Source organism: Trachurus japonicus, chromosome 11, assembly GCF_045865225.1.
Source record: "Trachurus japonicus isolate A0001 chromosome 11, Traja_1.0".
Classification (NCBI taxonomy): Eukaryota; Metazoa; Chordata; class Actinopteri; order Carangiformes; family Carangidae; genus Trachurus; species Trachurus japonicus.
The window spans coordinates 29180237-29196434 of record NC_140917.1 but is presented as its reverse complement, the minus strand read 5'-3'; the positions used below and the strand labels follow the sequence as shown (position 1 = coordinate 29196434).

The 16198-nt window shown below is 42.0% G+C and overlaps 1 protein-coding gene across 2 annotated transcripts in view; it reads left to right on the top strand.

Annotated features, from left to right (window-relative positions):
* Positions 1-15558, top strand: part of csmd2 (CUB and Sushi multiple domains 2) — a 241768-nt gene extending 226210 nt beyond the window's left edge. The window contains exons 62-72 of one of the 2 annotated variants that reach the window (XM_085792239.1): positions 11-184; positions 1958-2031; positions 2854-2965; positions 3276-3455; positions 4908-4973; positions 5356-5517; positions 7375-7487; positions 8146-8233; positions 12224-12356; positions 12868-13045; positions 13604-15558. In XM_085792239.1, the coding sequence (XP_085648365.1) occupies positions 11-184; positions 1958-2031; positions 2854-2965; positions 3276-3455; positions 4908-4973; positions 5356-5517; positions 7375-7487; positions 8146-8233; positions 12224-12356; positions 12868-13027 (1262 nt within the window). In that variant the 3' untranslated portion in view covers positions 13028-13045; positions 13604-15558. The remainder of the gene's footprint in view (positions 1-10; positions 185-1957; positions 2032-2853; positions 2966-3275; positions 3456-4907; positions 4974-5355; positions 5518-7374; positions 7488-8145; positions 8234-12223; positions 12357-12867; positions 13046-13603) is intronic. The other variant, XM_085792238.1, reaches the window with a different exon arrangement.
* Positions 15559-16198: the final 640 nt, after the last annotated feature.

Here is a 16198-nt window from a genome sequence, read left to right as displayed (position 1 = left end):
GTCTTTGCAGCTGTGTTCTGTGGAGACCCTGGGATACCAGCACAGGGGAGGAGGGAGGACCGAGGATTCACCTACCTGTCCTCTGTCTCCTTCTCCTGCAACTCTCCTCTTGTCCTGGTGGGCTCGACCAGGCGATACTGCCAGTACGACGGCACTTGGAGTGGCACGCAGCCCTCTTGTATAGGTAAGCAGCTCAAAAGGTTAAAGTACAGTTTTAGAGTAATAATCAAAGTAGCGACATACACCATGGGTTATGGAGGTTGTTGGAATTGAAGTGCATGGCCTGTGGCCTCTATTACCAGAGCACAGAACATTAAGTATGCATGTAATTACTTACATAACAGTAGTATCAGTGTGAGAGAAGCCACCCATTGGCTTGCCTACATTCTGCCCTCTTATGCTCCCTCTTGCCTTTTGCAATCAAGAATTAATGCATGCAAAACCCATTTAACCTAGCTAACAAGCTGCATTGATTCTGTTTTCAGTTCTCATCTGTGTAATTAATTAAAACAACCCAGAACATTTTTTTCACCACTTTCCAAATGACTGAGGGTTCAGTCAAATCGCTCTTCAACACGCAGACATAGTGTGGAGAAACTAAAGGTCTGGCAGTGCAATTGGCAACATGAATTCAATCACTCTCCTGTTCATTTTGACAAATTTCACATATTGGGGCAACATCCACATTCGGTGCCTTTGTGTGAGCAGGCAAGAAATTTCTAGGACTCACAGATTCACCTGCATTTGTCAATCATGACACTGCTGCCATGTGTGAATTTCATGCAGTCAGTACTTAAAAACACACTTTTGTGACACCTTCAGCCCTCTGCCAGCAAATATATTGTTTCTTTCTGCACTAAACATCCTTAAACCACCAGGATGAGTAATTCCATTTCTGAAGCACTTTTCTCCCGAAGCACTCGAGGAAATCACGCTGTGATGAAAAACAGGTTGTGCATAAAATAAAATACAGGGCTCCAGCCCTGAGGTCCATTGTGGTATTTGAAGTTAAAGTAGGTAGCTGTAAAATATGCACACATGCAAACCTTTGACCCAATGATAGTTAAACATTAATGTATAGCCACGGGTCACCAATAATTTCACAGCCTATGCATCATTTATCAGCCAGTTTGTTTAGCCACTGATGAAAAACCATCGTGCCTGTCATGTGGGAAAGGTTAAACTAAGACTTAGTCAGATTAAATCAATTAAAACCCGTTCTGTATACCTACATTATGCAGCATCTCTTGCAGCACCTCATAGTTGCTCTAAATTCCCTGGAAAGACTGGCCTCTTGTGGCTTCTTGTTCAACTTCTCAATTTGATAAGGACTGCATTGAGACTGATTGAAAACCACTTGAGAATGAGAAATACTGCATTTGGCCCTGACCTGTTGTAGCAACTAGAATACAATGAAGAATAGATTATTGTCACGATTGCCACACATGATCATTGTGTAACATTTGAGGTTGCTAAAGACATGACCCAGTGAAAATGTAGTTGGCCGCGGTGATAATGATGCAGATTTCTGAGACTGCTAAAATTGGGTCAAGAACTGTCCAACGCAGTATTAAAAACTGGAAGGAAAGTGGAGAACCATCATCTTCAAGGAAGAAATGTGGTCCAATGTGACCACAGAGTCCAGACCTTAATCCCATTGACAATCTTTGAAAAAGTAATACAACTCTGGAGGTAAATAAATGCAGTAATCAAAGCTAAAGGCTGTTCAACAAAATATTGGAGTGGATGACTTTCTTTTGGGACAGGCAGTGTATATGAGACTCATTTTAACATGAGTGGTTATATCACAGATTTCTTGTGTGTGTGTGTGTGTGTGTGTGTGTGTGTGTGTGTGTGTGTGTGTGTGTGTGTGTGTGTGTGTGTGTGTGTGTGTGTGTGTGTGTGTGTGTGTGTGTGTGTGTGTGTGTGTGTGTGTGTGTGTGTGTGTGTGTTTCAGATCCCACTCACACTACCTGTGGAGACCCTGGAACTCCTCTATTTGGAAATCTGAACAACAGTCAAGGCTACCAGGTATGGAAATGTGACCACACAAGACATGTTATTTGTCTGTATTGAAAAAGATTGTATGTATGTATGTATTTACTTTGTTCCCTTTCTTTATTATACCTTATGCTATGCCTTGCATTCTCTACAGTGTTGACTGCAAGGTTTTTCTGACACTGTTAAACAAACTTATAGTATTTTCTTCTGAGCTTGGTTGTTATTTTATATAGAATTTCATAGGAAGAATCAACCTGTTATTTAATGGACAACATTACATTTGACTTAATATCTGCTTTAGGTAGGTTGCAGTAGTCTTCTCGACCATAATTAAAATCAGTTACAAATTAGTGTTAAAAGGTTTCTGGCAGAATTTTGGCATCTGGGAAAATTCAGTTGCTACAATATCAATCTGAATGACTGAATGACCGCCATGGTTCACTAGCCGCTTCAGTAGAGTGAAATTATTATTCAAGTGGCTTCACTTTGACAAGTCAAAATTGTTGTTATGAAAAATGTATTAAACATTACTATTCATACCTCCAAAACAACCCACATTATTATATTTATCAATAATTTAGTCAATTACACAACCAAGGAACCATGGAGGGAAAAAATATGGTCAGGCACTGGTATTATTTAGCCTCCCTGATCATTTCTAAGAGGAAAGTCTCAGTTGTGACAAGTTGTGGTGAAAGACAACGACAATCTTACAGCTCAAAGTGAATAACAACCAAGGCCAACAGCCTAGTGTGTGTGTGTGTGTGTGTGTGTGTGTGTGCACGCTCTGTGCATGTTTTGTTTTGTTTTTTGTTTTTTCAAATCCATATCGATGTGTGTGTTCTCTTACAGATCAGCAGCACTGTGTTCTTCAGCTGCAGAAAGGGCTACCTACTGCAGGGCTCCATCTCTCGCACGTGTCTGCCCAACCTCACTTGGAGTGGTTTCCAACCTGAGTGCATTGGTAAGCACACGGTCTGCTCCTACTGGGAAAAAAAACCCTATACTGCACATACCAGTGAAGTGGGAATCATAACCTTGAGCAAAAGTTTGCATTAGTCACAATCTGACGCCTACATATTCTGTACACTCTTCCTTGACCCCACACCTCCACCTTGGCTTTACATGTATTTTCTCTTTCTTGTCTCTTGCTCCTCTGATCCCTCTCCCTGCTCATCCCCTCATTTCAACTTTAACCTGTTTCTGTGAGACCTCACACTCTTCTTCTTTGGTCTCTTTAATCCCCCTCCCTCTCCTTTTTCTCTCCTTTCCAGCCCACCACTGCAGCCAGCCTGAGATGCCTGCCCAGTCCGATGTGAGAGCCATTGAACTGCCGTCCCTTGGCTACACGCTGATCTATACGTGTCAGCCTGGTTTCTACTTGGCTGGAGGATCAGAGCACAGGACCTGCAGGTCCGATGGGAGCTGGACAGGGAAGCCGCCTCTCTGTGCAGGTATAAACACAGTTACATTACAACAATAAGAAAACATGGAGCAAACACACACAGGCAGACATTCACTCACTAATCCTCATATACTATAGACATGTGAACATGGCCGCATAGTTTCCCCAGGAAGCACACAGATGTATTACACACTTTAAACATTGCACCTTTTATTTATAATGTACAGTTTCCATTAGCAGTGTTTATTGAAAGCACTGGGGTCCTCACTGGTTCGGGATTCAGTGGTGGCTCAGGTAGGGAAATTGGGGATTCAGCTAATGTTGATGAATGGCTCTGTTAACACTTGCTTATTCTCAGACACATGCCAGCGTAGAATTGCCCATCCATCACACAATTACACTGCATGGAACTACACACACTCACAGCCTCAAAAACACACGCACACACAAGCTTTGAAACATTAACAAGGGTGCAAACCTGATTAGGCCAATGCATCCCATTGATTAGGTTAGCAGAAGTACCTCTTATAAATGGCGAGGCAGTGTTAACAAGGTCTAGTAGACAAATAGACTGCCATTAAGACACCACTAACTATTGGCCTAAATACATATAGGAAAAAAATAGAGTCATTGACACACAATTATCTAAGGTAGACGAATGCTAATAGCTTAAAGAGGAAGGCGGACTGGGGGGGGGTCCTTGTGATGGATTCCACGCCAAGCTGTTGCTGAAATATAGAGGGTGATGGGTATTTTTTAAGGCTGGGTCATTAAGAGTGAAGGCAAGAAAGAGAACTGGCCTTAGCACATGCAGGATATTAACAGCACCTGTGGGCGCCATGATGGAAGGGCGGCTCCAAAGACTGGCAGCTAATAAAGTCGAAGGCTGGAGGTCTACGCGTGTGTGTGTGTGTGTGTGTGTGTGTGTGTGTGTGTGTGTGTGTGTGTGTGTGCGTGTGTGTGTGCGTGTGTGTGTGTGCGTGTGTGTGTGTGTGTGTGTGTGTGTGTGTGTGTGTGTGTGTGTGTGTGTGTGTGTGTGTGTGCTTGTTTGTGTCTGTATAAATTTATCGGAGGGGATGTTAATTCTCATAAACTACCATTCAGGGTACCTGTCTTTTGTTTGCAGCTGTGTAAAGCCCTGTTTGTCCTGTCTGTCTGTGTGGGTGTATGTTTACTACTGTTGTGTAGTCCTGTGGTCCCCATGTGAGTAGTAAGGTATTATTAAAGTGCTTCCCTTGAACCTGCAGGACTGTGACTCTTAACTTTGCTCTTTGACGCATGAATCCTGTCGCAGACGCCTCTCACTCCGGCCCGCCAGAGTTATTTAGCGTGGTTGTGCTCAGGAAGTGCTGACAGTGGCATCCTCCCACTGCGGTTCCCTCAGAGTTGTTGTGTTCAAATTGAAAATTACATCTTTTCCTCTCACTTCCTGAGGCATACACTGCATCTGTTTGCAGAATAATCTTGTTAAGTATCTTCTTTTTGTTAACTTGCTCTCCAGCTGATAATCGTCCAAGTGGTAACAGCCCAGTGGGGACAGTGCAGGAGCCTCCCTCCAAATTACCAGGTAAGGCTGGATGTTTTTGTGTTTGAAAATGGTTTTGTCTCTCAAGAGCTTGATATCACTAAACTCTAATTTATTAGTATTTATCACCAGTTCCGTATCTATCAGAATAATTCATTCTCTCTTTAGTATTTATCTTGTGTTAATGATTAAATCCTCCTATCAGACTGAATATATTCTTATCAGTAAAATAAAGTTGATTATGCAGTTTGGTCCTAAATGGCATCAGGAAATATTAAAATATTGAGAGACACTTCTCAGTTCCTCTTTTCTTTCTAAACAACTTAAAATATTATTTATGATCATTCTAAAAGTGAAAAACAATGTCTCTGCTTACTTTATCCTTAACCTTTGCCTTTTGCCATGTGCCCCCTCCCTCCATTAGTCCCTGGGGGTGTGTTTGCAAAGAGCTCTTTGTGGAGAGGATCTTATGAGTACCTGGGGAAGAAGCAGCCGGCCATGCTCAGCATCACTGCCTTTGAACCCTTTAGCAACCGGGTTAACGGGACACTCATTGACCACAGCGGAGTGGAACTCAAACTGGCCGGTTGGTATTTAGGAGTCACAGTTTCATGATCATCTTTTTTTTTTTAGATTATTATTATTTGGCATCATTCTCCAAATTAAGTTTTGTAACTCAGACAAATTCAAGTGAGGATAAGAAGCAACAAAAAAAACAATGTGGTTCTTACATGAAGTAAATCATTGCTGTTGCTACAGAACATCCTCTAATCACTGTGCAGCTGTGATCATTAAGACGCAGATCTGCTTTAGTAAGGGACACACTTTACTCCTCTGTACCTGGGTGCTATCAATCTTCATCGCGTTGTAAAAATTAGTTCCTACAGCTTCAAACTGGGGGGCCACATTCTGCACTGAAAGTAATGTTGCTGACTGACGTAAAGCTAAATTGCTTTAGTGTAAAATGTAGGCCTGTATATTCCACCAAATACTCACAAAAGTGTTTATGAATACAGCATTGGTATCATGTTCCAAAAACGATTAAAAACACATCAGTGAGTCATTTCATCTCAATGGGAGACATGTCCCCCAATTACTGTACAATGAACATGGGCACAGTAGTGTAATGTGAGCCTGTCCCATATACACCACCATACTGCTGTAAATACTCACTCGTCTACTAAATCCACAGCTGAAACAACAGACATCTGTGTTCAGAGTTTTTATTTGTCTTCTGTAATATCTCACTCGCAAAGTGCTACTGAAGTAAGCAAACAGGAGGAAGCTACAATGTGAGATGCAATGTTTGCTCACAGATTTGTAATTGTGTTCTAGTGTTGCTGCTAAAGTTACACTTGTATCTGTGCTGCAGTCAAGACGAGAGTTAATGACAAAGACAGGCTGTTATACACAGAGGAAAGAGCCAACACGATGTGATCAGAGCATGAGTCACATTTAGCATTTTCTGCTTTTTCTTTTTCTAATTCCTAGTGTCACACACAGTTTCATGCAACCCTGGGGAAATTAGTTGTTACTTGTTCTTGATTTATTTAAATAAAAAGAAGTAAAAAGAAACAAGAAACTATTTGAGTTAAATTTTAGCTCCATCTGTGCACAGTGTGGCTTTGCCTTTCTGCCCAACACGTGCAGTTTTACATGGAAGTTTTCTTAGATCCCAGATCTTGCTTTGACTTCCACAGTCCACAACAGATACCATTCATTAGTGATTTCAGACAGTGGGAATTTCACACAGGAAGAGCTTTAATATGCTCAAATTGTCCCTTCTGTTATAGAATCAACTTAATATTCAGATCCTCAGTCAGCTGTTAAGCCTGTGGTTGTTAAGTGGTACCACAAGTTTTTTAAGAGAAGAGAATTTATTAGCGCTCGAAATGTCATCAGCTGACAATTGCTAATGACAATTCTTGACCTGCCTTCCCAGTCCTTAGGTGTCAATTAAGTTCTTATGATTTAATAAAGTCTGAGTGTTTTACAAATAAGTCAAATTAAGAAAAGCAATTAAGAGTGAATGAAACCCTTCAGGTTCTGAGGATCAAATGTTTTTAGTTACTAAACATTGTCTCATCATTTGATTTAATTCATTTTAACTGTTCAGGTGTTGTATTTTCTAATAATTCCTCATGTCTGACAATAAATACTGTCTAGGGACAAAAGAGTCCAGGACTTTATCTCTCTGTTGTTAAATCTGATATGTTGTATAATATATGAAAATATATTGGAGTCTTGTCAATGAACCTAAACCTGATAAGGTGCAAGACATTGAGGAATAACAGTCGTAGAGAGGCTCAGTTTTTATGTCTGTTATGTTCTCTCTCATCTGTAAAACAATCAAACTGTAACTAGCATGTAGCCAAAATTGTTTTTAGGTGGTTTCAGTGCAGCTGCTGCTCCAGTGTGACTGTCCAACCTGTTCTTGTTGCAGGAACATATAAGAAGGAGGAGGCTCAGCTGCTGCTGCAGGTCCACCAGATCAAAGGCCCTGTGGAGATCTTCGTCAACAAGTTCAAAATAGACAACTGGGCCCTGGATGGACATGTAAGTCCAAGTCCAGGGTCAGATTCAATACGACACGTCTCTTTGTAGGGACAAATATGTTACATTACAGTCACATACACCTACAGTATATTGTGAAATATGCACAAGCACACATACACACACTCTAACCTTGTCACTCTGGGGAGATGGAGAGCCCACCGAGAGTTTTCTCTTTAATTAAAATGTCAGTTAAATCATTGCTTGGTAATCAGGGCCTCGACAGACCCCCCTCCACTCCTCTATACCCCATATTATCACCCAGCCTCTAATGCACACACACTCCAGATATAATTAAAAAAGCAGGTCACAGTATATGTGTGTGTACCACCGCATTTTTATGTGCACGTCTCACAAGATGCGCACACACACTCACACAAGTGTTCACATACAAGCTTGTCTTGTGCAAAGTGGAGCGTTCCTCTTGTGTAACATGCTTGCGTGTGTGTGGCGCCGCGCGGCAGAGTGAGTGTGTTTATGTTTGTGCTCTTGAGCAGAAAAACGTCATATTAAATGTCAGCCATAAGAGCGCCTCTCAGCTCTTTGACATGATATTTCATTTTCTGTGTGCACCAGCTGCTGACACTTTGATGATACGCTCCTTTGTAAAGCCTGGATGTGACACATAAAGTGTCTGTCTTCCATCCCTCTCTCTCCCTAGGTGTCCTACATCTCCTCATCCAACTCCTTTGTGTACCAGGGATTTGTCAGAGGAAAAGGCTTTGGCCAATTTGGTCTCCAGAGACTTGGTGAGTGACCTGTCCATTTGGTTATAAAAACCACTGTGATTAACTGGTCTCCTGGGTAAAGTCTGTTTTTTTTTTCTTCTTCTTCTTTGGATCTCTATCGTTCCCTTAAGATATACAGTCCAGACAGTGGAAAGTCCTCTCCAGATTTGGCTACGTTCACACTGCAGGTCTTAATGCACAATTCCGATTTATTGCTCAAATCAAATTGGCTGTTCACATCACGTCTTTAAATGTAGCCTGTCTACGGATTGCTGGGAACAGCTGACACTCCTGAAGTGACCTGCATGCGCTGTTGATCACTGATGATATCACGCTACAACAGTGTTTACGGAAGTGACCATGGCAACAGCAACCGGTATTGTAGGACTTTATGGCTTAATGCTAAAAAAGAAAATTCACGGTGGATTCAAACCCTGGTCTCCTGCTTGTTAGAGTAATGTCTCTCCCCACTACACCATCAACCTTGCTCTGAGGTCCATTTTTTGGTTCTATTCCTGGCTTCCGCCTGTGGCACACTTTTTTTGAACTTTATTTGTCATTCATTAACAAAACAGTGCAGCGCGGGTCAGAATGGCGTCAAAGTTGCATTAAATACAACTTGGATATTCAGATTAAAAAAAAATCCGATACGTATCGGATTCAGTACCACATTTAAAAGTAGCCTAATTCTGATTCGAAAATGTCAGATTCAATGCGACTTGTGCTGTTCACACTGTCAAAAGCAAATCAGATATGGGTCACATATGAGCAAAAAAATTGGATTCAGGTCACTTGTAACTGCAGTGTGAACGTAGCCAAAGATACATAGCAAACAATACAAAGAGCCCAAAGTTTTGGGATACAAAATAAATTGGACAAACAAACATGAAGTGCAACAAAATCATCAGTTTAACATTTCATGGAAAGTCCTTTGCAGCCAGTGATGCCTGAGGTCTGTGAGACAACAGACATCTACAGACACTTTCTATCTTCCCTGTTGATGCTTTCCAATGAAACCATCAATAAATGCCAATGTGCCAGCTCCACTGGCAGCCATTCATGCCCGAGCCATAACAGAAGCAGTGCCATGTTTGACAGATGAGGAGGTGGCTTTGGGTCATGGGCTGTTTATTTTTTTTCCTCCACACTTTTCCTCTCTCCATCATTTTGCTCCCAGACGATAAAACTTTGTTGTTGCAGAACTCTTTCCGTCTCAGCCTCTCTGTTTTTCAGTCTTACCTGGGCTTTGCATCCTGCGGTGCAAAGGTTGTGCTCATCTCGTCCTGATCGTTGACAAGGAAACGTGTGCACCATGCTAAAGATCTTTCACTTGCTGTGCAGTCACAGCAAAGTTTTTCTCGACTATGCAAATACTTTTAACTCCTCCACAAGCCTGGCGCCTCAGTCACCATATTCTACTTTTCCTTTGTTCACTGGCTTTGTTTCAAAAATACCAAAAACTGAAAGAGCTTTGTCTTTTTTTTTGTTGAGCCTCATTATCTTGGTCACCTCTTTACCCCTCACATTGTCAAACACCTCCACCTCAGTCTACATGGAAACTCTCAGCTCTTTATCAGCTCTGAGCCACATGTGAGCTCTTTTGTCAAACAGGCACAGCAGCCCAAGAAACCTGCAGCAGCCAAGTGTCCAGTTACATTTGAAACCTTATAATTTGGGCAGTAGGTGTGAAATGGCACTATCTCTCTCACAGTTCTTTCTTCATTGATGTGAAGCTGCTCAGATTAAAGCTGAGACTTGGCAGCAGTAGCTGCAGTATCCATTATTTAATTACACGTTGAATGTGCTCTTACAGAGAGGCTGAAGAACAAAAAATGTCGAACTGTAAAACTCTGGACTGCACGTAGCGTCCTGAAGCAGAGCAGCCGGTACTTTCACAGCATGTCATTTGCTGTGTCGATTTGTCGTTCGTTTACTTCTACAAATGTGAACACGTGTCTGTGAATCCAGCTTGAAGAGGCGAACGAACGCAGCTCGCAAACATGATTAATAGTCATCCACATGCAAACCCGCCCCTTACACACAACACAGAATCTTTCCTCAGAGAGTCTGTGGATTGGCCTCATCATGCCGTTTTGATACAGTAAATATCATCCATTCTTTCTCTGCTTGTTTTCCTTTGGTTCCTTCAGCAACTTCAGCTGTGCTGTCATAGGTACAGAACATTTGTTCATAAAGCTGCAGCTCTCCATATATTGTATTCTGCTTCATGTTTGTGACCTAGAAATCCCACCCACGTGATCCTCCTCACTCTGATTCTTTTTTTTCCCCCTTGCTACAGTATGTATACAGCAGATTCTTACATCCTGATCTATGGATCAGGTTACCAGTTATGTGTGTGTACGAAAGACTTGTGTTGCCCTGTTTTCCCCATGGTTTGATGCACATACACCTGCAAACACCCTCCACTCTCCTGTATGAAGTTAACAAGGCACACATGGAGGAGAGAAGAGACTGTAAGATCTGATTTAGCAGTGCTGAGGTGCATTTGAAACAAATGCTGGGGTTTTGGCAAAGCTCTGAGGTATTGAAAAGAGAATGGGTGGAGGATTTTTTTTCTTGTTTTTCTTATTTGGTTTTTGCAAGTTCACATCATTGGTTTACTGCTGCCACCCACTGTTACAACCCAGTAACAAAAGCCCGTGTTTTAGATAGAATGAAAATCTTAAGATATTAAATAATCATGTTGTTTTCCAACTTCATCATCAATTTTAGGCTTTTCTATAAACCACTATTAATTGGACTTAAGCTTGCAAAGCGATCTGATACACATTACATGTAATATGTACTCTATCGGCACATCAGTTGTGATTAATTAAAAAACTCATCATTTTTCCAGCCTGAGGCAGAAAAGGGAGACATGGAAAAATATAAAAAATGACATGTGACTAAACTACAGCTGTCGTCTACATGCAGATTCCTCACTCACTATTTTTGCTGTTTCCTTCCTCCTCATGCTAGTGATGGAATTCTGCAGCTTAAAAGCCAGAGCTCGGGCTGCAGTGGCTTCCATATTGGCATCAAGACAGATCCAATATGAACAGGAGTTTGGAACAAAGCACAAAGTCATATGGTGTTAACGCAGATTAAGTGTTTGTGTATGCACGCAGAAAGTTGGGCGAAAATAGTGAAATTGGATGTGAAACTCAACTGTAATGAGAAAGTTATTCAAACAGCAGGTGCTGGAAACACCCACCCCCATCACCGCCACCACCACAGCACACACAGTGAGCAAACAGCTCTTTATTAATATGGAGGACTGCGGCTGGTGCCAGGGTGTTCATGTGTATGTGTGTTTAGTGTAAGTGTGTATGAGGTAAAAACGGATATGAGCCCGGGAGGCAGGTTGGACACCTTGGACCTAATCCTGCTCATTTTGTCGATGTTATTGTGTTTTGTTTTAAGTCAGTAGTGTGAGTGTGAGTCAGAGGGAGTGCGGGTTCGCCTGCGTGCGAGTGTGTTTGTGCTTGTTTGTCTACTCGAGCTCATCCGACGGGGGGTTGATTGGCAAACACCACAAAACCCGCTAATTGAATTTCTTCTTGTGTGTCACTCGTCTTTTATTGGAGCTTTTTTGGCGTTCTATGGCAAACAGGTGGGCTGTCACTCCTCGGCTGCTGCTGCTGCTGCTGCAGACACACCTCCCTGAATTAAGAGAGTGAATCTGAAATGAGTTAATAGCTGTCGGCCTTTGATGTCAGTAATTAAGAGTCATTGGGAGGATAATGGAATTTGATGTTCCCAGGGGGGAAAATGAAAATAAAGCATAGAAATGAATGTAAAATCCTCACTTGTCTGTAAATGGAGTGTCCCCTGTAGCCTTCTGCAGCCACTGCAGCTCATTTTATTTTAGGTTTTCTGTTCATTTGTCTTAAACACTTTGTCAGGTCAATGTTGGGAGGATGATTTCACTTTTAAAGGACTTGATTAGAATATCTGCTGCTGATGTAACGTTGGAATAAATGTTCAGTGTCTTGTCTCTTTCTCTTACAGAGAGTTTAGACCCCAGCAGAGACAACACAGGCTACAACTTTGCCTCCAACAGCAGCTCAGTGGCAGCAGCCATCCTAGTGCCTTTTATAGCCATGATCATTGCAGGCTTCGCTCTGTACCTCTATAAACACAGGTAAGTGACATCGCTGGTGTATTCCTCACTTCCACATCTGAAAGCAATATTATAACTTTACTACCGATACTACTAGCTCAGAAAATCCTGTCTGAATTGGAAGAATACTCAGTCAAGGGGTTACTTCACTTCTGCAAAGTGAGCCTTTTTCAGATATGAGTTTTGCTTTTGCTTGATTTCTTTTGAAAGACACTGATTTACCCTCCAAAATATATTAACTCAATATGGATTTTTATAATCCACAAAGGCACACGCTGACCTCAAAATGAGGAAATCATCATCTGTAATGAAGAGAGAATCTCTTTTACCCGCTTAAGAAAGGACTGGTCTATCACAGTCAGGCAGATTGAGGCAGTGAGTTGAAGCTGAAATAGTCGATAGTAGTGATGAATGGGAGAGTGAGCTTCCCTTGTGTGATCCTCAGTGTACTAATGCAACAGTTAAAATAGATCTTGTTCCAGTAAGAAGCAGTTTAACACAACTAATTGTTTATTACACTGATTCATTTCAGAAGAAGACCCAAAGTCCCCTTCAACGGTTACGTGGGCCATGAGAACACCAACGGACGAGCTACGTTCGAGAACCCTATGTACGACCGCAACATCCAGCCCACTGACATCATGGCCAGTGAGACAGAGTTCACAGTCAGCACAGTGTGCACAGCTGTATAGCAACTGCTTCCTGCAGAGGTGAGTCCACTGCAGCAGCCCGTCTGACTGTAGGAGACAGTGAGGACTTAGATCTCCAGGCAGGCTTGGATCCACATGTCTCTGAGTGTAGATGGAAGTTATCATCCTGTGGCTTCTATGAGCTAATCACAAAATCCCAGGCATCAAAACTGCTGAAGCAACAAGACACAGATGCTCAGAATCCAGTTTCAAACTAAACCTATTACACAATCCCTCAAGAATTTTCTGCAGATAGAAAAATCTGTGATTGGATTTTTTCCCCTGCATTTCCTTTGATCTGTATCTCTCATATTAATGAATCTCATTTGGCTTGTGTACTCTTTATTGGAAAAGAAGAATATGTATGTTTTATTTTAGCACTGTTCAGAATATTCAGCACATTGCATTAATGCTTTTATCTTCTCTCTTTGTTATTCCCTTCATCTTTTTCATCTCCGTTCTTTTGGTTCTTATTTACCCTGTTTCCCTGTTTTTCTATGTGCATCTTCTCTCCATCACTCTTTCCCTTGCCCGTCCCCTGCCATCTCTTGTACTTTCCCTGCACCCGTGCTTTGTTAGATCTTTGCATTCATCGTTGATTCAGTTAGGGGAGGAGAGGTGCACCACATCTTCGCCTGCCCGCCAGCAGAGGACATCTATAGTTCCTCGAGCAGAGGGCAAGACAAAGATTATTTTATTTGCTGAAATATATTCAAGAAACATCTCCAGTGGTGAAGGCTCTTATCTGCAGGAGACGAGAAAAAAATAAATAAAAGAAGAAACCATGTGAAGACAAAGGCTTTCTGCAACTTTACATGGTTTCTTGATCATTTTCCATATTGTGAGGAAAAGCTTCCACCTGACACTGCAGCTGGGAGGAGTACTGCTGGAAGCAAAGCTGTGATGACTTTTCTCACCGCCCTCCGCCTATACCCAAAGGGAATTTAATGGTCAACTTTGAGTCAAGAAAGTGACCTGTAGCTAACAGAGATCTCTGTGCAAGCGAACTGTTCGGCGGACAGCCCCTCGTCGGCCTGAGAGTCACAGAGAGACAGTCTGGACTGTTTTGATTCATACTTCTATCTGTTTTTCATTTGTTTTTTATTTGTTGTTTTATTCTTTCTTTCTTTTTTATATGCTGCTTGCTTTCTGTGATGAGTAATTGGGAACCCTGCTTTTCCCCAACTGTCTGCTCCTGAGGCTGCTGAAAGGTTTCATCTGAGGCCCCGGGTCTCTGGCTGAGGAATGAATTAAAAATTCAGTGAGCTTTGAAGGCCATGTTGAAGACACTCTATATTTACTTCCTTTTTATCTTCTTTTTTTTCTTTTTTTTTTAACATTTTTATTTTTATTTTTTTTTTGAAGCAGGGATGAAATTCTGCTTGCTGAGGCAGCTGTGTCCCGAGCAGGAGTTAAATGGTAGCTAGGGCTGCTGAAAAAAGCACTTAGTGAGAATTTACGTGTATATGCGAACAAGAATGAGTTTGTGCTTGTTTTGTGTGTGAGAGTGTGTCTGTGTGCACATGTCTGCACACGTTTGTGGTGGCTAAATCTGCAGTCTGTCCCCAGATGCTCCTGTCTGTTTGGGCCCCAAAGATTCAACCAGACACATGGCGTTTTTTTTTTGTTTTTGTTTTTTTTTTCTTTGTCTTTTTGTCAGTGAAGAAACGCAAAGGTTTGGGACTATCACTCCACATCCACCTGAACGCTCTGGACGACTATAAATCAAGCGTCGACCCAGAACAAGTGACGACAATGTACAGCTCCTCCAAGACGAGAAAACCTGAAGGTTGCGTCGGTCTCAAGCTCCAGCGTTCATCCTCCTGCCGTGGGAGGGAAAGAGAAATCCACCTCTCAAACTGATGCCACTAAGAACAAATGTTAATCAAGAGATGATACTGTCAGATTTGCTTGGTTACTTCCATCCACTGTCACTCTGAGGCACTGGAGGAGCAAAGGACATGAGCTGGGTGAAAGAGGCAGGGACTGTGATATCTGTGATAATTCCATCGGCGTACAAACACCTTGGGACCATATCATGTCTAATTCTCTCTTTTTTTATGGCTGGTGCATTGTCTTCAGAAACACTGCGAGTCTGATGTCACGTTCCCCTTTTTCGGCTTTCTTTTTAATCCTGGATCCACCTTCACATGTCTCTGAGGCTTGAAGGTGTTACATACTGTACATCTCTGAGCGCTGGATGCAGTGTGAACTCCCTGCACTTGGCCTTAGGAAAACAAAGATCAAAGAGCGGTCATGTTCTCACTCCCTCCAAATGTTCAACTGAAGGCATTAAGAGTCTGAAGAATGGATGAGTCAGTGATGTTTTCCCTCTGGATTACATTCAGGTCTTTTCCTCCAAGTTAACTTCTGACAGCTCCAGCCTCTTTGAAAAACAGTAGCGTTGCTTTGTTCTGTCTCTGCTCATCATGGAAATGTTGCGGAGGCCTTCCTCGGAGCTGTGACAGCGGGGGAGTCGCTGCCATACTGATTACTCCCATGCATTCCACCAGAAATGATAAATACGATATGTGAAGGAAAAAAAAAAAAAGTTCTGCCTCTAATGCTAACACTCTTCAAATCTGCAGCGAATGGAGAGTGATATGCAGAAAATACTGTTTTGAAAGTGCAACACAGGAGGGAACTTGTCATCAAAGTGACACTGGGATACGACAGCAGGACTGGCTGGTGCCCGACGAGAAGAGCAGAGTCAAAACATTCATGCTTTTGTGCCCCCGTTTTCCATCTGTGTGTGTCTGTGCGTGTGAAATGTGTACAAGAGGGACGAAAACCCACCGGATTTCAAACACCCTGCTCCCAGATATTTACCACTTTCTACCCCCATTCCCATTTATCCTGTGGGTGCTGAGTGGGGTGAATAGTGCTCAGATTTCACTGCAGCAAATTGAGACATTACATGCAATTTGCTTTAATTTAGCCTTGTTTCATTGTCAAACCCATGTCGAATCCTGAATTCATCTTACCATTATCACTGAAAGGGCAGATCCTCAATTATGTAATCTCTGACTCCCCAAAAAAGCTGCCTGAAACATCACAGTGCTTTGATTTACCATGTACTCTTTGGCATCTTTCTTTTTTTTTTTTTTTTTACTGTTAACATTGGTGGAAACTTTGAGGAATATTGGACCTGCATGGATTTGTTTTGCTACATTA